This window comes from Equus quagga, chromosome 16, assembly GCF_021613505.1.
Source record: "Equus quagga isolate Etosha38 chromosome 16, UCLA_HA_Equagga_1.0, whole genome shotgun sequence".
NCBI lineage: Eukaryota > Metazoa > Chordata > Mammalia > Perissodactyla > Equidae > Equus > Equus quagga.
The window spans coordinates 1544544-1565232 of NC_060282.1; the positions used below are offsets into that span (position 1 = coordinate 1544544).

Sequence of the window (20689 nt, forward strand, 5' to 3'; positions counted from 1 at the left end):
AACCCCGGGAACACCTGACCCCAGGGAGTGCCACCCTCAGCAGCTGGGCCTCAGAGACTAACCTCTGGCAAGCTCCTGAGCACATACCGAGCCCGCCTTCTCACGGCCCTTTCCAGATCTCCCCACGATCCCACTCACAGACCCATCCCCGAGGCAGAGGGAGCCTGGCCCCAGCCATGCCTCACTCTAGCTGTGAGGAGTATGCACGGGGGGCTATAGGCGAAGGGTTAGAGCAGTAATGCCGGCCTGAGTGGGCCCAGCTGAGTGGGCTGGGTGGCGGCGGGCAGGGATCCAGGCCCTGGCTTGCCTCGGGGCAGGAGAGGGGTCCTGTGTGAGGGGCAGGGGAGGGGTCCTGTGTGAGGGGCAGGGGAGGGCCTGGGAGAGCCCTGGAGGGTGTGCACCACCGGCTGTCTACAGCTCCTGCCTATCAGCCCCCAGCCTCCTGTGCCTCTCTGGGGTCCAGGAGGCCCGAGAGGCAGGGTAGACGCTGCGTCGTCATGGACAGGACCTGCCAGCCCTGTCGTCCCAGATTAGCAGGTAATGTCCTCCTTGATGCACAATTTTATTAATCAAATTAACAAGTACCGAGGTGACCTTGGTCGGCTCTGCTGAGAGGGGCCTCCTCCCAGGAGGGGCAGGTGGGTCAGGAAGGGACGCACCTGGACACCTCGCCCAGGCTCAGGCAGCTGGGGAGCCCTGCCCTCCCACCTGGGAAGCCCACCCTCCTGCGCCGCCCCCCTGACCTCCCCCACTAATGCCCCCACTCACACACCTTCGCCCCACTTACCCCTCAACAATGCTAAAGCAGGGGGAGGTGACGGGCTTAGATCCCACAGGGCTGCTCCCGCCTAGGGGGCCACAGGGGGGACACGGAGGATGCCCGCAGGGGGACTCCCTTGCCCTCCTGTGTCTGCTGCCCACCATTCCCCAAACCGGTGCCCACTTGGAGATCCTGCCTCTTGTGGCCGCTTGAGCAGGCAGCGGCTGCCCCCTGGTGGCCACGGGGACCCTGGCCACCCTAGCCCCCAACCCTAACTGCCAAGGCCTGTGGGCCAACGCCCCCTCCATGTGGCTGCTCCCTGGCCTGCCACCCCCCCACCCCTCCCACACGGCCCTTCTCATCCTTCCCTCTGGGCCCACCCCTCCTTGGGACCCTGGGGCAGTGTGCGCCCTGATGGCCTCTGGGGGCTGTCCCCTGGTCTAAGCAGCTCAGGGACACTGAAGGCTCACAGGTGAGGAGCCCGGCCAGGTGCCGCAGGGGTGGAGTCCCAGGGGGCGGGGGCAGGCTGGAGGTGCCCCTGTGTGCTGGCCCAGGGCACAAGGGGATGAGATGGCCCCCCACTGGCCTCAGGGCCCAGGCAGGACTGTTGGGCAGGGCCAGGCAGGATGAGGGCAGGGCCTGGCTGGGCAGGAGAGGGTGGGCAGCACAAAGACTGGACAGCAGGTGCAGGGCTGGGTGAGATCTAGGTGTTTCCTGGGCAGAAAGCTCAGGGGGGGGGGGCATGTCAGGACAAGGGGACAGCAAGAAGAGAAGCAGGGAGGGGTCCCTGTTCCATGTACAGAGGAGACGGTAAAAGGTAGTGCGGGTGGCCTTGGCTGGCACCCTGCCCAGAGGGAAGGTGGTGCTCTGGGCGCCCCAGCTGCTGTGTGGAGGGAGGGGCAGGGCAGGAAGAAGGCCTGGAGGCCAGGAGGGAGCCTCGCGTCGCCCAGCCTGAAGGGTGCCAGGCGGCTGGTGGAGGGGTGCCCAGCAGGAGTCACTGTGGGCCAGGCAGAAGCTTGGCTTGGGGCAGACGCAGCCCTGAGGGAGGATGCGGACAGGGTATGGCATGTTGGGGAGCAGGCGGAAGGGGGCCGCCTAGCTGTGGGATCTTGGGGAACCGCTGCAGGGAAGTGAGGATCCGGGCGGCAGGGACCCACTGCTGCCATGTCACCCACTGTGCCCCAGCTCTCTGGGGTGGCTCCTTCAGGCTCCGAGAGAAGAGACTGGACACCTCCCCACTCTACCACTTGGGAAGCTGCCCTCCTCGGGTGGGCACTTGGGGTGCATGTGAGGACAGGGCAGCCCAGAGGCAGCTTCTGGGACCAGGGACTCAGTGTCCAGGGAAACTGTGACACTTTCTGTGTGTGGGTGCATTGCCTGGCCCCCAGCACTGGACTCAGACACACCTCGTCTGACATGGCCTTTAATCAGTGGCTCCACGCACTGGGCAGGGCAGCGACCTGACGTGAAGGTCCCCCGCGGTGGGTGAGGGCACAAGGGGGGCCGCTCCCAGCCAGCTAGAGCCTGGCCAGCGCCAGGTGTGTGGGGAGCTGGCCCCTCCCCGCCACCCCAGGCACCCAGAGAGCGAGGGCAGTGCACAGCTCAGGGGTGTGGGGCTGGGGACAGCCTCTCTCCAGTCTTGCCCCTCTTGGCCTTGCGGCCCCAGCCAAGGAGGGGCCTGGGGCTGGCTCGTGCAGGTGCTGGCATCTCCCAGCCACACTCCTTCTGGCTCCTCAGAAGCCCCCCCAGGGCCGGCCGGCGGTCCCCCTGCAGTTGGGACAGACACACGTAGCAGTCAGCAACCCTGGCCTGGCCCACCTGTGGCCAGCCTGGTGAGTGTGACAGGGAAGCAGGTGGCTGGCATGTGGGGGGGTCCTGTGAGGGTGGCCATGCAGCGGGGCCCCCATGGGTTGGGTGGGCTGGGGCAGGTGAACGCTGTGTGACATCTCCTGCCGCAGTGCTCCTGCTCGGAGCCAGGGAGTGTGGGCTCACAACCTGAGAGGTGGGCTGGGGCCTCAGCGGGGGCAGGGAACTACAGCCAGGAGGAGGCCACAGCACGGGTGCCCGGAAGGCCACCCCAGTGGGGGCCACTATGCGCCAGCCTCCTCTTTCCAATGCCCTCTTAGCACCTGGGGACGTTTGGGGCCTGGAGGAAGGCTTAGGGCTGGGGTAGGACAAGGGAGCTGGGGGCCATCCTCCCAAGGCCCCTGGGCTCACCGTGCCAGGTGGCTCAGCGCTGGGCAACAGCGTCACCACCTGCAGGCTGGCACCCTCATCACCCACACCCTTCAGCTGGGCCACCACCTCAGCATGCTTCCACCACTTGCACGGCTGCCCGTTCACGGACACAATGTAGTCGCCCTCCTGTAGGCCAGCCGCCTGCAGGGAGATGGGACAGTCTGGGTCTCCAGCGAGGGCACCCCTCCACCTCTGGCCACCGTCCCATCATCCCCCTTCATACAAGCTGCCTCTGCTCAGCCCAGGGACTCAGGTCCAGGGCGGGATGGGGCCCTTACCGCAGCTCTGCCCCCTGGAACGACGGCAGCGATGAGGACGGGCGAGTCTCCCCTCAGCGTGAAGCCAAAGCCACCTTCTCCTCGGGTCACGTGGATGGGCCCCACTAGCCGCCAGCGGTTCTTGGCGGAGAACACGGACAGGGGCCCCTGGGGGGATCAAAGGCCTGGCTGGGCCACCGTACTTGGAAGAGCCCTGGCCTGTAGCACCCCCTACCCCAATCTCTACATCCGGGGAGAGAAACCACCGAGGTGCGGCAGAGGGACAGGGCAGAGCTGGGCCACCATTGTGGGCCTGTCCAGGGGCCTCGCCCGGGGCAGTGAAAACACAGGACCTCAGGGTGGCTGGGGAGGGGGTGCTCACCAGCCGGTGGAAGATGTCAGCCACTTTCACCCGGGAGAAGCTGGGAGCCCTGATCTCCGGCCTCTTATGTGTCTTGGCTGGAAGGGCAAAGGTGAAGGGAGGGCAGGGCTAAGCCCGAAGCTTATGGGCCCCCAGAACCCCAGGACACAGCCAGGATGCGACTTGGCCTGAGCAGAGTGGGTGACCCAGGGTGCGGCCTGCCCTGTGCACACCGGCCCCCTGCAGACCTCCAGTGCCTAGCTGCCCCCCACATGCAAGAGGAGCCCCAAGTGGCTCCTGGGTATCTCCACCCCCAGCTGTGCCTGCCCGGGTAGTGCAGGAGATGCTGGGTGGCCAGCCCGTGGCCGTCTGTCTCCCAGGCTGCAGCTGCTCTGGGGCAGGAATCAGGTGCAGAGAGGCGGAGGCAGAGAGGAGCAAAGGAGCGTGTGGCGTGGGCTCCGGAGCCCCCCGCTCTCCTGCTCCGCCTGCAGCTCTGGGGGACCAGGAGGTCGGCTGCACGTCTAACAGCAGCTGCAGGGCCATGGCCCAGCGCCCCCTCTCTGGCTAGGACAGACCCATCCCGTGGGACCTGGCTGCTCACGCAGGATGTCAGGGGCCTCGGTGGCCTCGAAAAAGTCATCCTCGAGGTCGAGCTCCGAGTACTTGGCCAGCGAGCGCTGCAGCGCCTGGACCAGCACCGCCTGCAGCAGGTCCACCCTGCGCAGGGCACGGCACACCGCGTGCAGCCGCAGCGCCTCCTCCTGGCCGAGGATGGCGCGCTTCAGGTGGGCCTTGCCTGCACAGGACACAGCAGTCACACACTGCATGGGACGCTAGAGCCCCCAGCCCCCTGGCCCTTCCAGGCTGAGCCCCAGCTCCCCCCACCCCCAGAAGCAGCAAGAGGAGGACAAGTGAGGGCTTCTAGGTTTATCCTGAGGGCCCACTGGCTGCTCCAGGTGCAAACGGCTGCGCCAGGGAGGGGCTGCCCCCAGTGTATGCCTCCGCCTGCCCAGGCCGCCTGAGCTGCTCCAGCTTCTGCTCTGAGCATCACCCAGCAGGCGGGGGGCACCCAGGAAGCGGGCGGCAACCCCACCCACCAGCGCCAGGACCCTAGATGTGCCCAGAGGAGGTGACTCGTGAATGACTGGCTGGGTCACTCAGCCCCCTGCAGCGCACCCCAGGTGTGGCCTCACCGAGCTTCCTCCGCTCCTCCGGTTCCTGCAGCAGCGCGGGTCCCTGCGGCTCAGCTGAGGCTGGAAGCCCTAGGAAGACCTGCTCGAGTGCCGGGAACTCCTCAGCTGCCACTGTGGGTCAGAGAGGGCCATGAGCCCTCCGTGCCGGGGCCTCTGCTGGCACACGGACACGTGGGGTAGGACACTCACGGGGGCCATCACAGAGGGCCACGGCTGCGTGGTAGTGGGCTAGGGCGCGGAAGTACTCGGCCTTGACGCGCACCAGGGTGGTCCAGGGGAAGGGCACGTAGTCGCGAATGGGTGGCTGGGCCATGGTCCCGTGTGCCAGCCCGTACTCAGCTGCCACCTGCGGGCACACACGAGCCGGTGGGCCCTCTCGTGGGACTCCAGGAGGAGCCCAGCTGGCCTTGCCCAGCAGCCTCAGCCCTCACCTCTCCTCAACCCCGGGCCGGGCCTTCACCTGCCCTGACCAAAGGCCCGCCCCAGGCCCCAGGCTGAGCTGAGCAGTTCCTGCTCCAATTGGAGCTGCCCCAGCAGCAGGGACTCAGGACCCTGGGGTCCTGACCAGCCCCACAGGGACCAGGACAATAGTTGGCTTCGGGAGCCGACAGAAGGAGATATGGCCTCTGCACCCCACCCCTCCCTGCCTGGACCCTGGCCTCCTCTGCCCCTGGTTCTGCCCTCTCGGCCCAGCTGCCACCCCGACCCAGGCCCTCCTGCCCACTACACTACTGCAGCCTGGCCAGGCCTGGACTAGGGCGCCCGAGACACTTGTCCAGGTCTCCCTGGGGACAGGGGACCCCCACCCTTACCTGGGCAGCCTCCTGAGCCAGGTACAGCTGGGCCAGGCAGTTGTGGGGGGCGGTAGGGGCCGGCAGCAAGAGGCCCTCAAAGACACACTCCTGGGCCTGGGCGGTCATGAGCTGCTCCAGCATGGAGAGCGAGGCAGGGCTCATGTCGGGGCTCGGCGCACGGGAGAAGTTCTCCCTCAGCAGACTGAAGGCCCCTGTGGAGGGGGCGCTCACAGTGGGCCAGGCAGGCTGCCACCCTGCCCCCACGCACCAGAGCCCTGGCTCGGGCAGCACCCCATCACCCCAGAGAGGGCCCGCGCATGCCCTCCACCCGCCCCCAGCTCTGGCCCCAGAGAAAGGGCTGTGCCACACAGGCACCTGGGAGCAAGGAACATGCAGGCAGGTGCCCCCTGCCCAAGGCCGTGGGGTGGGGTCTGGGCTGCCCTCACCAGCAGCCCTCCGAAAGGCCTCTGCCGCACGGCTGGTGCCCTCGGGACAGGAGCGGTCCTGGCGAGCCCCAATCTGGGTGTGGAGGGCACCGATGTTGAAGAGCACGCTGCCCTTCTCGAAGGCCAGGGCCCGCTGCTGGGCTGGGACCCCCGTGAGTGAGTCGTACCTGCAGGGTTGGGTCAGGCTGGGCAGAGTTCCCATGGCAACAAGGCCCTGAAGCCAGGCAGGGCAGTGGGGGAAGGGTGTCTCAGAAACCAGCAGGAGAGGCGAGGGGCATGTGCCCACCCCAGCCCTACCAGTGGAAGAGCAGCGCGAGGCTCCTGGCAGGGGCCACGAAGCGCGCGTCCAGGAAGCAGAGCTGGTTGTAGTAGGCCATGAGGAGCTCCAGGCCCGCCTCGCTCCGGCTGGGTGTCCGCATGGCCTGCAGGGCAGGAGCCGGCTGGGCCCTCCTGCCCCAGCCCACCCCACGCTGCCCTGGGAATCCCCTCGGATGTCACAGCCCCGTGGGAGGGCCTGGGGACAGGAACGGGGAGGGGGTGAACGAGCTCATGCTGGGGCACACGTACCGCCCCAGGAGACTGTGAAGGGCGCAAAGGAGGGGCAGCACTGGGGCAAAAGGCCCAGGCAGGGTCCCCGGGGTTGGGACAGGCACGGAGCAGCCATTCCCAAAGGGCCGGCAGTGTCCGGCGAGGATGGACTTCCCTGGTGCGTGCAGAGCCGCCGGCATACTCTGGGAGTGTTTGCATGGGGTGTGTCTGTCTCCTCCCTGTCCCCGGAGCTGCCCTGGGCGGGGACTCCCGCAGTGTGAAGCTCTACTCTGAGCTCCATTTTTCGGTTTCTGACTTCCTCGGCTTCCTCATCTGTGAACTGGGTGTGGCATGAGGAGGGGAGGAGCACACGCACCTGCCGCAGGTCCTCCAGCTCCCTGATTTCGGCCTCGTAGGAGGTGCCATCCTCTCCAAAGTGCCCCGAGATCAGCTCCTGATTGAGGGGGAGGGCAGGCGCTGGCCTTCCCTGGAGTCTCCCAGCTGACGTGGGCAAGACCACAGCGGAGGGGAGGCCCTGGGCCCCCGGAGAAGGGCGAGGGATGGTGTGTGCACTGACATGGGTCCCACACTGCTGGCCCTAGGGACCCCCACCCCTGCAGATGTGGGGCCCGAGATGTGGTGGTGTTTCTACTCCATCCCCTCATTCACTCCCGTGAGGCAGATGCTATCTGCCACTCAAGAGGCGAGGACGCTGGGGCAGAGGGACAGCACCTTTCCACCCAGCCTGCAAGGCTGTGGCCAGGTCCCCAGCCACCTGGCTCCTGAGCAACCACAAGCACCCGGGGAACTGGCATGTTTTCACAGCATAGGCTCCGACTGGAGCGGGTGGCCCCCAGCCAGGGACCCTGAGAACAAGAATTAGGGACCCTGTAGCCATTTTGGGGCTTCTAGCAGGATGATCAGCTCTGCCACACCTGTCCCAGGGTGGGCTCTTCTCCAAAGCCCACCCAATCAGAATCCCCTACAGCCTGGGGTGGCTGGCTGGCTCCAGGTCAGACCCTTCCTCCCTCTGGGCCTGTCTTCTCATCTGTTCAATGAGAGGGCTGGGCTGGAAGCCTCCAAGACGCCCCAGACCCAGGGCTCCCAGGCCAGCACTCACCTTCAGGGGTGTGGACCAGTCCAGCTCCTTGGTCTCCTTCAGCCCCAGGGGGATCATGGGGACAGTAATACCTTCGCTAGAACCAGAAGGTTTGAGTCCAGACTCTGAGGCTGCACCTGCTGTTCCCGATGGCCATAGAGGCCACCCCCTACCGCTCCTGCTACATGTGACACACCTCTGCCCCGACTCTGATACACATCCTCACATGCCCACATGCATCACACAGGTGCTGCCCTGGGTGGCCCACACACACATGCACACTCACACACCTCTCAGGTCAGCTCACATCCTTGCACATTTGCATGCACATGCACACTTCGGGCTGGTCTGTGTCCCTGCATACGTGCCTCTCGGGCCAGTCTGCATCCTTGCACATGTGTGCACACACCTCTCAGGCCGGTCCACGTCCACATTGCTATTGAGTTCCTCCAGCTCCTCCTTCAGCAGCTGCAGGCTGGAGTTGACGTAGCTCAGCTCTAGCGCCACCGTCTCCCTGACCCGGGCGTTGCTGGTGGCTCTGGGGGAGGCCAGTCTGAGGTGAAGCCCTTGCCCTGCAGGCGGACCTCAGCCCCGTGCCCCAGACTGAGCTCCAGAGTCTGCTCCCGAGCAACGAGCTGATGGGCCCAGCCCCCATGGGGGACGGCAGTGGGGCCAGGGCCCAGTCCATGACCTCCCCTTTCTCCTCTGCGTCCCCCGTGCTTCATGCAGATTCCTGTCTGTGTGCATACTGTGGCTCTGGCCCGAGGTCTATCTCCCCAGACACAGACTGCCCTCCACCCTCTCCTCCCGCAGGATGCAGGCGCACACGTGCCCTCCACAGTGACTAGAAACCGACGTCCCTGGAGGGGTGGGGGTCAGACCCTTTCTATGCCTGCAACTGGGTGCACAACAGAAGGGCCAGCGGGTCCCCAGGAAGGCCACATGGGGGCAGGGATGGGGTGGATAGCGAGAGGGGCCTGTTAAGGAAAAGGAGGGGCCCCAGGGCCCAGCAGAAGCCCGTTGTGGAGCCCACGGGCCGGCTCTGTGCCCATTGGCTGTGCTCAGGTAGGTCAGGCGAGCCCCTGGGCCTCGGGCCATCACCCACAGAGTGGGCTCACACCGGGGTGTGTGAAGGTCCATGCAAATGTGCAGCTCATGTGCTCCAAAGGAGAGGGGCCTCCTCAGTCTGCAGGGTGCTTTCCTGGGTCCCCAACCTCGGGAGGGCTGTCACCTGCTACAGTGCAGCCTTAGTACCACCTTTTCTGGGAAGCCCCCACTGGTCACCACACACATATCGGAGGCTCCCCCTCTGCATGCCGGCGGGGACGCCCCCTCAGCCGGAACACCCCTTCTGGCCCTCCCAGCGCAGCACAGAACTCGGCTGGCCCCGGACTGACCCCTGCCAGTGAGGTCCACCAAGGTGGGGACCTGGCTCATCTGTGAGGGTCACGGCTGAGTGCCATGGCTCCCCAAGATCTCTGTGGGAGGCCCAGCCCCTTGTCCTAGGAGCCTGCACCAGCCACGGTCAGCTGCTTACTCATCCCTCTCCTAGACTGGACCACGAGAGCAGGCGCCCACCAGGTCACCGCCTTTCCCCGTCATCCAGCATGGGCCTGGCTCACAGGGGGCCTCCGGGGACAGCAGCACCTCTCTCCCAGGGCTCAGGGTCCCAGGTGGCTGTGCTCACCTGTAGAGGTTCTCAGCGCCTGTCCGCATCCGCAGCTCCTTGTTGATCTGCTGGTGGATCCGGGCCCTGCGGCTCTGCGGGCGGCCTCGCTGTGTCTGTGCCAGTGGGTCACAGCCCTGTGGAAAGACCACGGGTCATGGGGCCAGGCTGTGCCTCTGTCAGCAGCTCACAAGAGCACAGTGCCCCTGAGGTTGGGCCAGGGGACTCCTGCCCAGAGGGAACAGGTGGTCACCATGGGTGGAGCCTGTGCCAGCCCTCCTGGTCTGGCCGGATGAGCACAGAGCCCGGGCACAGCAGGTGGTGTCAGGAAAGAGGGGAGCAGAGGGCGGTCAGGCCAGGAAGAACATGGTAGGTGGGGGACACGGCTGGGACTGGGGCCCCAGGAAGAAGCTGAGCGCCAGTGTGACGGGGCTCTGGGTCTCACCAGCCCAGCCCAAACATGCAGTCACCTCTGGGAGCCCCGGGCAGGGGGCGGCCAACTGCTCATCACACATCCTGCTGCACTTTGGAATTTTGTTCTGTGACCCCATAACCCATCCCGCCCACACAGTTATTCCAGCACATCATTAGGCACGGGTGGGGGCAGGCGGCTACCCCAGCTCTCTCTGAGGCCCTAAAGGAAAGGGCCTGACTGGGGTGCTGGAGGCTGGCTTTTGTGCCTGCCCCACCCCTCTCTCTGTGGTCCTCCACCCATGCTGACCCCGGGCTGGCTCTGTCCCAGCCAGCTGCTTACTGGCGGTGTCCCTTTGGGCAAATGGCCAAAACACAGGCCCACAGTCGCTCGGCTCACAGGCAGCAAGCCAGGCCTCCTGGCTGCCCACTCCCTGCCTCAGCTATGACTCCTCACTATGCAGGGCAATCCTGCCAGCCTGCCTACGTCTCAGGGGCCAGGCAGGAGAGCCTTGCGGCAGCTTAAAGCGGCAATGTACGGGCTCCTGGCTGTGGTGACGCCCCTCCAGGGAAAGGGTGACTGGTGGGCTCCAGCTGGGGAGGGTCAGGGCCTTCCTCAGTGGCTGGCGAGGGGAGAGGGAGCGGGAGTGGCTTTCAGGGCCCCAGGGGGACCGGTGCAGCTGTGGCCACCAAACCTCCTCCTGGCCATTTAGGGATCCCCTGTCTGGGTCAGTCACCAGCCCAGGAGTCAGGAAGGACTTCTCAGAATGCACCTTCCCTGGGCACCATCCCTGTAGGCAGTCACCAGCCCCAGAACAGAGCAGGGATGAGGCACAGTGCCCCACAAGACCCTGCCCCGTGGCCGGGACCAGAGGAAGGTTTATTCACGCAGTCCTGCAGCATCTACTCTCTTCCACGTATCCGAGGAAGCATGGCTTCGTTCCCTTGGTGTGCCCCCCATCATGCACAGGGCAGTTTCAGACCTTCTGGGGGCTCTAACTTGTTCTAGCCCCTCGCAGTGACACCCTAATGTCACACCCTCACGTGGAGAGAGCTCGTGGTGCATGGTCACTGTGGATTACCGCCCAACATTTCCACCAGACTCCAGCATTCTCAAGAGACAGCAATCACAGAGGACTTTCTGTAGGAGGAGGCATTCTTCTGGGACTTGAAGGGCAGGAGGCCACCAAGTGATCCTTAGGTAATGGGGGAGAGCAGACTTGTCCCCAGTGAGCGAGAGGAGAAAGAGCAGTGGACAAGGAGGCCTCCCGGCTGTGGGACCCTGGGCGGGCTGTCATCTGGAGGTGGGAGGGGGACTGGTCTCAGGGTGGCACAGGGAGGGAACAAGACAAAACAAGGCCCTCCTTCTCCACTCTGCTGGCTGAGTGCCTGTCTTCCTGCTGGCCTGGCCTCCTCTTCGAGGTGCTCCCCAAACCTGCTCTGTACGTGAGAGAATGAGCCAAGGACATGCGTAGTCTCCCTTCCAGGAGGCCTGAAAGTCTGCAGAGGGAGGGGGAGGCCATGGCAAAGCTACAGCCCTCTCCCTCCAAAGGTCTGAGTGCAAAGCTCCAGCAGGTGCCACGGGTTCTGGGTGAGCAGCCTTGGCCGTCTCCCTGGGGAGAGGGGTCCACGTGCTGCCAGCTCAGCAGGACTGTCCTCAGCAACACAGTTCACTTGGTCTCCAAAGTCGAGCACCCCTGGAGAGATCTGCTGGGAAGGGGGAGAGCCGCAGCCTTTGAGCCGGGGTCTGCTCTCGGCTCTGCAGCACCCCTCATGGGCCTCTGACCCTAACGCCCCCTCCAGAAGGCCAGCCAGCTGGCGTGACCTGGGTGGGGAGGTGTAGGAGCCAGGGACCAGAACTGGATCTTCAGGGCTGGGCAGACCCAACAGCCGCGCTCATGCCTGTTTTCCACATTGGGTGACGCCGGGCCCGTGGTGAAGGGATCTGCCTGCGGGGAGGGGCGTAGACGCCAGGTGATCAGCTCTCCCACTTGTGGAACAACCTCCTCCCCCAACCCCGGAACCTAGCCTGGGGAGGAGGGGATGGAGAACAGAGAAGTGACCCTTGCACACCCTCACTGCTGTGGCCCTGACAGGCACAGGTGTAGTGGCTCCTGCTGCCCGGAAGCACCAGCCTCATGGTCCCTAGGAGCCTGGGAGGAAACGGCATGGATGGTGGCCAGAACTGGCAAAGTGAGGAGATGGTTAGGCCAGCACAGGGCCTGGAACAAAGAGCAAGACCATTGGCAAGGCCGGGCCCCATGCCCTCCCCCAGGCCCTCCCTGCCTCGGTCAGTTCCCAGGGAGAGGCCCCCACGCCTGGCAGACCAGCTTCCTCCTCTTGGAACCCTTGCCATGGGTGCCTTGCCTGCTGACACCCCACCAGCCTCAGGGACCCTTCCCGTTCCCTCCCCCATGATCTCACCTGAACACAGAGAAAGTGGACACCCCAGGAGGGCAGAAGCCCAGCACCCATCCCCCACACACTGCTGGGGGAACAGAGCCCAGTGGGCATCGCTGCCAAGGGGGTCTCCCAGGACATAGTGGCAACAGCCACACATATGCTAGATGGACCACAGATCTGCCCACTCAAGCCTGCCATGTGGCCACCACCCCCACGCCCTCTGATATTCACTTGGGCACTGGTGGTTCCTGACTGCCTCCAGGGCACCCCCACTCCCAAAGCCCCCTCTAACTGGGCCCAGGCTGCTGTTCAGTGGGTGCCTTCCTGGAGATGGTGAGCGCTCACTGGACACCAGGGTCAGGTAACTGCCCATGAAGGCCAGGTAACTGCCCGCTGGACACTAGGGCCAGGGGAGCACCCCCTGGGCACCAGGCCTCCTTACTCTCGGGGCAGAGACACATCACCCACACTGGTCCATGGGGGCTTCAGACCCAGGCACAGCTTCCACATGAACAGCTAAATAGCCCCGCCCAACTCTGAGCATTATAGCTGGTTTAGGAGGCAGCCTCACTCCAGCCAGTAGCAGAGGTCAGGTTAGACTTTCCAGGTGGCAGGAACTGCCTGGGCAACAGAAGAGAGGAACGTGCGAGGGTGTAGAGTGCTGCTCAGGGCTGAGCAGGGATAGGGTCCACGCCTGGCCCACCAGCTCCATAGCCCACAGTCTCCTTATATCGACTCAGGTCAGGATGCTCTGACTGCTGGGTCACTCCAGAGAGACAGCTGGAAACAGTTTCTGCCCCCTTCCCAGGGTGGCATTCGACGAATGGCAAGGACAGAGAGCCTGAAAGTGTGGTCCAGTGAGCCCTCTGGAACATCTTGTGTGAGCAACTTCCTGAACATTCCACCCAAAACAACACATGCTCTCTCCAGAGGCCACCTGCAAGGAAGTGAGTTCACAGAGGGCAGGCGACAGGCCTCCTCTCTCCAGTGCCCACTCCATGGGCCGCTGGCCACAGCCCCTGCCACCCAGTTGCTGCAGCACCTGGCATCTCTAGGGGGTGGGCAGGAAGGGGCCTGGCCCTTCAGGGGTCTAGTCAGCATCACTTGGCCAATAATCTGCAGCCCATGTCCTAGCTGATGCCTCCCTCCTTGTCCCCTGGAAGACCTGGGTCCCAGGCACACAAAAGCTAAACGGATGCAGCCGGGGGACAATGTGCAGTCTGACATGGGCAGAGCACCATCGCAGGCACAAGTGCCACCTCTGCTTGGTGGCAGCGGACTGAAAGCCCTTGGGGACACAGACACCCAAGGCCTGGCATGAACACTGGGCCAGCCTGGCGGGGACCCCCAGGGGACACCCGGGCTCCAGGCTGCAGATGGAGGCAGCCAGAGAGCCCCCTCCTTCCCAGGCACAGACTCCGCAGGTCTCCACCCCCTTCCAGAGGGTCCCCCATACTCCTGGGAATGGTCCACAGTCCACAGTCAGCGCCCCGGGTTAGGAACTTCAGAAGGTAGGAGGTTTCGGGAAGTGAGGAAAGGACAAGCTGTCCAGCCGTGAAGGCTTCAGCCCCCTGCCACTACCAGTCTCATCCAGTAAAGAGCGGGGTGCCCACGGCAAAGCTGAATAGCCTGGGGAGTGGGAGGGAAAAGCTAGGAAAGGAGGAATGACCGGCGCCAGGACGAACATGAGGGCGGCGGGCTGTCACAGACCAGAGCCCCATGCCTGCCAGAGGAGGGGCCCCCGGAGCGTCGGAGAAAATCACGTGCTGGACCTGCGCTCCCACCCATTCCTGGTTGGCACAGGAGGGTCCCCAAATGGGCAAGAGAGGAGCCTGGCGCAGGCAGGCAGCGCAGGCTTGGCCTCAGTTTCCCCAGCGGCAAGCCCAGCTTGTCCCTAGGGGCGAGCGAGATGTGGGAGGCTGGCCGCCCTCAGACAGGAGAAGCCAGCGCCGGCTCCGCAACCCAGCGGCCAGGAGCGGGCTGGGTTCTGGGCCCCTCCTCCCGGCGCCCCTGGCCCCGGCGGGAGCGCCCACCTTGCGGACGCTGCCGGCCGCCTGCAGCCGGACGCTTTCATCGCCGGCGCCCGGGCCGTCCGGCCTCTCCTCGGGGATCATCGCCGCCCGCCGCTCCGGCTGCGCCCGCCTGGGAGCCAACGCCGGCGCAGGTCCCTCCCAGGCGCTCCGCAGGGTCCCACACTGTCCCCTCCTCTGGGGTGGCGGGCGGAGGCCGGCCCGAGGGGCGTGGCGCCGGGCGCCGGGCGTGCGAAACTTGCTTCTGCCCAATCGGCGGCGGCGGCGACTCCGACGGACAGCAGTCTCAGCCAACCAGAGTTCGAGGGAGGCGGGCTCCGGGCGGCCAGGCTCCCCACCGCGCGCTCGCGGAGTCCCGGGGGAATGCGGTCGCCCTGGCAACCGCCGGGCTCGACGCCTAGCGGACGGTGCCGGGCGCGGACTGCGCATGCGACGCGGCCACGGCTTACTGTTCGGAAAAGTTAGGGAAAAAGGAAAAAACAACGCGAAAGCTAAAACTCCCGAACAGTGCCAGCCCAGACCTCCTCGGCGCGCCTCCCTGCATAGCTCCCTCTGCAGATTCCACAAGTTTGCCGCCCGTTTTATCCCGTCCCCCTGGCAACAGGCACCCTCTGGGGGCTTGTCCAAAAATGTTCACAATGGGGTTTTTAACGGTTTTGTTAGCGCGAGCCCTGGGGCGGGCCCTTAAACAATGCCAGCTTTCTTCTCTCGGCTCTGAGACCCAGGCCCAGGGCCTGGCTCCAGTCCGGTGCCGTCTGCCCAGTCGGCCTGCCAAGCCTCCAGAACCTTTTTCTAGAACCTGTCCCTGGAACCTACCTCCAGAACCTGCCCCAGGACCCCACCTCCGGAACTCCTACAGAACCTGCCCTGGAACCTGCTTCCACAACATGCTTCCAGAATCATCTTACTTCCACAACCTACTTCTAGAACCAACTTGCCTCTGCGCCCCCCCTGCCTGCAGAACTGGCCTGCTTCCAGAATTGGACCCTTTCCTGAACCTGTGCTCCCTGCAGGGTTGCCCCAGCAATCTGCCCCTATCCAGGTCTTTTCATAACTTTTCTGGGTTTCCTGGTGACTCTGGAACCCACTCAAATTTCATGTGGGGCTCACCTCACCTAAGAACGCACCCTTTTATAGGGGCGGGAACACTAGAACATAGGCAGTAACCACAGGTACATCTTTATCAAGTTCTTCCAAATCTCCAGCCTTGCCCATCCTAACCATCCCCCCGTGGTCACTGTGTGCCTTGGTGCAGAGCCCTGGGCTGGTTCTCCCCCCGCATGCACACCTGATCCTGCCGTTCCCCAGAGCTAAATCCTGTAAGCTAAGCTTCTTGGCCTGCCCTGGCCATCTGCAATGACGACAATAACAAAATAAGACAATTGTTAACTCCAGGGAAATTAAAAAGCTGTGCAGGAAATTAAAAGTAATCATAGAATATTACCTGACTCAGCTGTGTATTTCTTTTTCATTGCGGTAATAATGTAATCAAGATGTCCTGGCATCTTGACCCCAGGACAATTATAATGTAATTTTATTAGGAGGAGGGAAGAGGTGAGGATGAGGAAGACGGTTGGAGTAGAGAGTGAGAGATGCTGAAGCTTCATCCTGCCAAGGCTAAGTCAATAGTTAAAGCCTCAATTGGAAAATAAAATTCCAGAAGCAGAAGCATGTTGTTTAGAGTTGTGGAATTCAACTCCAAGTCATCAGCTCCAGGAGTACAAGGGTTGGCCCTGGGACGGGGGGCAGGAGGGGGGGTGGCACTGGGGGAGGCTGCGGTTTTGCTAAGCAGATCTTGTAGAACCACGTGGTCCGTGAAACTATGCACCTTCCATAACAAGGAAATCCCAAAGCTTGTTTTTTTAAAGAGTGGATGTCTAGAAATTGACAACAAAAAACACCCAAAATCAAACAACCATTTGGAAGTGAAAAGATGTTTGTAAATAAGGTTTGAATTAGAAGAAAGTTAAACCACAAACTGCACGTCACCTACACAGGAACTGGAAAGTAACTGACATTACAGAAAATGTATGGGAAAGACCAAAGGAAATTCCATAAACTTAGGTGAGTTTATTGCTAAAATATATATATATATATATATATGAAATACATTTACCAAATCAAAAGAAAGTAGGAGAAGGAAATTACTAAATATTAAAAGCTGACCTCAGTCACATAGCAAAAAAGCTAACTTTTTAGGGAAAAAAAAAAATCAAGTTGATAAATCCCCAAGAGGCCCAATCAGGGTAAAAAGAGATTGTATGAGCTAGGATCTGCCTCTGACTGTGTGAGATGGGCATACAGTGGCTTAGCCATGGCTGGTGAGACATTTATTATTTTTCCCCAGACCACTATTCAGAGGGGGATGGTGGAGGCTGGGGCGCTGCCACAGGGGCACCCACGCCCCGGCTCCTGCCATTCGCTTGGCCTCACAGTGGAGATGCGGTCACTCCTCCTCTGGGCTCATTTCTGTGCTCCAGGGAGGGAAAAGAGGAAAGAAGCATCAAGGAAGAAAGGAAAACGTCCCCCAAATTCCCCCAGAACTGTGTCACCTGGCCACACGTGGCTACAATATGTTCCAGTTTGCTGTCCCAAACACAGGGCTCTGTCAGTCAGGAAAACCAGAACGAGTTTCACAAACACAAACACATCACATTAAGAAAGGAAAAGAGCCGTGACTAAGCCATGGGGAGATTTTATTTTATATATATATTAGTATATAAAAAATTATACATTCACAATTATATAATTGTAAGACAACATTGTGAAAGTAAACTGGAAGCTCTAGAGAAAATAGGTGATTCCATACCAAAACTTAAATGATCAAAGTTGACCCAAGAAAAGGGAGAAAACAAGAATAGACAAATAAACCATAGAATGAACTGCTAAAAGGGTGCCAGACTCTAATAGTCTCGCAGTGGGTCCGTCTAATCTGCCAGGAACTGACGCCTTCTCTGCTGGTCCGACTCTTCCACCCTGTGAAAGCGTGGACGTGCTCCTGATGCAGCTGACCAAGCTAAAATGCCGTCATCTAATGAGAGAGGGCTCAGAGCGCTGCAGATCAATTTCATTCACAAACACTGGAAACCAAAAGAGCCTGTTGGTGGCCCAGCCTGGCCACTTGCCCTGCCCTGTCGTTATAGAATCCCCTTTGGTTTGTGTGGCCACCTCCTCCGTGAAGCCACATGTTCCAGGGAAGCATGGCCAGTCCCAGCCCTGGAAGGTGTAGGCCATCAGTGCCTAACCAAAGGGTGTCGGAACCATGTGGGGGCACTGTATGTCAGAGGCTGGGGTGTTACATGTCCTGCGATGCGGGGCACACCTACAAGGTCACTGTCCCACCCCAAAGGCCAGGAGGACACGGTGACCTACTGTGGTCACTTAGACCCGTTCCCTTTGCCAGCAATTAATCCACACCTGTGGGCTTATGATGCAATTTTGGCCAGTTGGGCAAGAGGGGAGTCTTCAGGGGATTCCTGGGAGAGTCCCCCAGGAGGAGACCACGCCTCCCTCAGCCCTGGGCGCTGTCACGAGCAGGTGCCACCCCCAAAAACTGGGCTGCCATCTTGCGATGGCCGGGGATGCCAGAGAGTGCTGAGGGTGGACAGAGCCCTGCCCTGCCCCTCCCCTGACTTCCGGTGTGGTGAGGCAGCAACCTCCTTTCCCTCTCAGTCACTGTGAGCTGGGCTTTCTGATGTTGGGAGCCAAAAGTGTCTCAGCACGAACCACAGTAAACACACAACTGGAATAAAAATGACAGCAAACCAAGTCCAGCAGTGAGCTAATGCATGGCCTGCCCCCACCAAGCAGGTCCCACATGAGGAATCCCTCAGCCAAGGGGATCTCACTGGTAGATTAACAGAGGAAACGGTGTGCGGTAATCTTCACGTGGCCCCAAAAGCATCTGGACAATTCAGCCACTATTCTGTAAAAAATTCTAAGTAGAACAGAACCAGAAGGAACTGGTAAATTTGATAAAGACAATGCATCAAACAGATAACGATGATATTACTGTACAACAACTATATTATGAAAGCTTAAAACATTGCCGTTTAAATCAGGAACCAGCTATGCATGCCTGCCACTACCATAATTCTTCAGAGTTGTTTTGTAGTTCTTAGTTAAGGAAATAATGCAGGAAAACTAAATATTAGGTGAAAGGAGACAAAATTATCTTTATATTCAGATGACATGATTGCATAATTTGAAATCCCAAGAAATTCAACCAAAAAAACCTATTAAAACTAATTAGAGAATTTGGTAAGGCAGCCAGTTTTAAGGTAACTACATGTTATGGACTGAATCATCCCCATCCCCGTTCATATGCTGAAACCCTGACCCCCACTGTGATGGTGTTTGGAGATGGGGTCTTTGGAGTTGATTACGGCTAGATGAAGTCAGGAGGGTGGGGCCCTAATGATGGGATTAGCGTCCTTATAAGAAGAGACACCAGAGCTGGCTCACTCTCCACCGTGTGAGGACACATGGAGAAAGTGGCTGTCTGCAAACCAGGAACAGAGTCCTCACCTGGAACAGAATCAGCTGGTACCTTGATCTTGGACTTCCTGCCTCCAGAACTGTGAGAAAATAAATGTCTGTTGTTTAAGCCCCCCAGCCTGTGGTACTTTGTTGTGGCAGCCCGAGCAGGCGAAGACACTATACAAAGATCAACTGATTTAAAATAAACTAGAAATACAAATTGGAAGTATTTTCCTTCACAAACATGACAAGACTGTAAGATGTTCAGGAAGAAATTTAATAAGAAATATACATGATCTATGAGATGTAGACAATTTTATTGAGCAACTTAAAACCAGACTTGAATAATGGTTGCACACGTCATGCACCTGGATGGAAAGATGCAGTTATTATAAAAATGCCAGCGCTCCCTAAAAGTAGCTTGAAGATCTCAGCATAAACAATTAAACTACTAAAAATGTTAGAAGAAATAGGAGATAACTTCTGTAACCTCAGGGTTGAAGGAATGTTTTACATCAAAACGGACAATCCAGATACTATAAAGAAAAAGATTTGAAAATTTTACCATGTAAAAATTTAATATTTCTATATAGCAAAAGACATCAGGAAAAAGTGAAAAGACAAAGAAGAGATTTAAAAGTTGCAACATATGTGACAAACAGGGAGTAAATACTCCGAATAAAAGAGCTCCTAAAAATGGATTTAAGATAGTCAAAGGAAACATAGACAAGTGAGGAAAGGTCGTGTGTCAGTCTGTGTCCAGCCAGGAGAGCAGACACCACCCCAGGAATTTCAAAAAGAGGGGACTGAACACAGGAATTGGCATGCAAGCATGGGAAGGTCTGGAGGAGCAGAGCGGAAGACGGGATGGCCCCGAGCCTACCTGGAGTTGATGCTGCAAAGCCCAGGAGTCCGCACTCTGCCAACGCCAACGCTGCAGCTGCCCGAAGCCAATGGCTTAGCCTGGCGCATCTCAATGGCACATGGCGGATCTCACCTGAACCCAGCTGGCTAGGGAGCCTGGGAAAGGCACCCTGTCTGTCTTCCAGCCTCTTGGCTGTAGAGGTGAGTGTAGAAGCCCCGGTTTTGGGCTGGGGACCCAGGAAATATCCCACCCAGGAAATAAAGGACGACACAAATGAAAACATGCTCTCTGCAGTGGGAGTCAGGGAAAGGCGAATGAGGCAACAATGGGATGCCTTTTCTAAGCACCAGATAGTCAAACATTTGACACGTTGCTCACACGCGGTGCTGACAAGGATGGGAAGGCAGGCTGCCAAGGTGTGAGGAGGTGAAGCCTTTTTGGAAAGTCCTCTGGAAGATGCTGTTAAAATCTAAAATACACACGCCCTTCACTTCCACCAGCCTGCTTTTAGGAATCAAGCTTCTGAAGCAAAAATGTCAGAATTAATACAAAACAAAACACAATAAAACCTGGCTACAACCCCAGTTCCCCAACAGAGGTCTGGACAAACCTATAATGGCATTTCCATGCTGTGGAATATAATGAAGTAATTTTAAAATCAGACGTAATGATCTAAAATGAAGTCCACATCATAGTGTTAATTAAATAAAACAAACTTCAGAATAACTTATATGTGGGAAAAATCCCAAGTCCGTATTTGAAAAAGACAGACAAGGAGGAAAACTCCAAATGCGTCCATTTGTTCGCATAATTTCCAGAAGCACCAGCCGAGTTTGGCTGGCTGCATCCTTGACCGGCTTCCTCAGGCCGGCGGGCAGGGGAGACGACTGGCTTTTTCCTTTACATACTTCTGTATAACCGGACTTGTCACAGCAAGAATGTTCTGGTGCACTTTTGAAATTTAAAAAAATTAGAGGGAAAACAAGAGAATGGGAAGTGAGGAAGTGGAGGAGAGTTTTAGTGTGAAAAGGCAGAGAAATGGGACACCAGCTGGAGGTGGACACAGGTCAGCAGAGGGCTTTTCACAGATGGGAGACAGCAAGTGCTGATGGGGTGCGCCTTACGCTTTTATACAGATCAGTGCTTCGCAGATACGAGC

The 20689-nt window shown here is 59.8% G+C and overlaps 1 protein-coding gene across 19 annotated transcripts; it reads right to left on the minus strand.

Moving 5' to 3' along the window:
- Positions 1-2174: 2174 nt before the first annotated feature.
- On the minus strand, positions 2175-14355 carry RHPN1 (rhophilin Rho GTPase binding protein 1). Of its 19 annotated transcripts, none has more exons than XM_046641768.1 (18): positions 14190-14325; positions 13613-13785; positions 11827-11975; positions 11579-11698; positions 9364-11460; positions 8086-8214; positions 7698-7773; positions 6954-7112; positions 6347-6471; positions 6050-6216; positions 5622-5815; positions 4999-5155; positions 4810-4920; positions 4206-4412; positions 3638-3714; positions 3277-3423; positions 2978-3139; positions 2175-2527 (listed from the first exon to the last, which is right to left on the minus strand). In XM_046641768.1, the coding sequence occupies exons 5-18, from the start codon at positions 9390-9392 to the stop codon at positions 2363-2365; spliced, it is 1905 nt and encodes a 634-aa protein (XP_046497724.1). In that variant the 5' UTR covers positions 9393-11460; positions 11579-11698; positions 11827-11975; positions 13613-13785; positions 14190-14325; the 3' UTR covers positions 2175-2362. The 19 variants fall into 19 exon arrangements, with proteins under 19 accessions (XP_046497724.1, XP_046497722.1, XP_046497723.1 ...); XM_046641766.1 differs by having other exon boundaries at positions 11579-11702; XM_046641767.1 differs by having other exon boundaries at positions 9364-11698.
- Between the last annotated feature and the right edge of the window lie 6334 nt (positions 14356-20689).

Excerpts from the sequence above, each read along its gene's own strand:
- RHPN1 (XM_046641760.1), bottom strand. The coding sequence starts at position 14,270 with ATGATCCCCGAGGAGAGGCCGGACGGCCCGGGCGCCGGCGATGAAAGC. Across the intron at positions 5,156-5,621 it reads TGGCTCAGGAGGCTGCCCAG|GTGGCAGCTGAGTACGGGCT; the intron begins GTAAGGGTGGGG and ends GTGTGCCCGCAG. Across the intron at positions 2,528-2,977 it reads GCGCTGAGCCACCTGGCACG|GGGGACCGCCGGCCGGCCCT; the intron begins GTGAGCCCAGGG and ends TCCCAACTGCAG.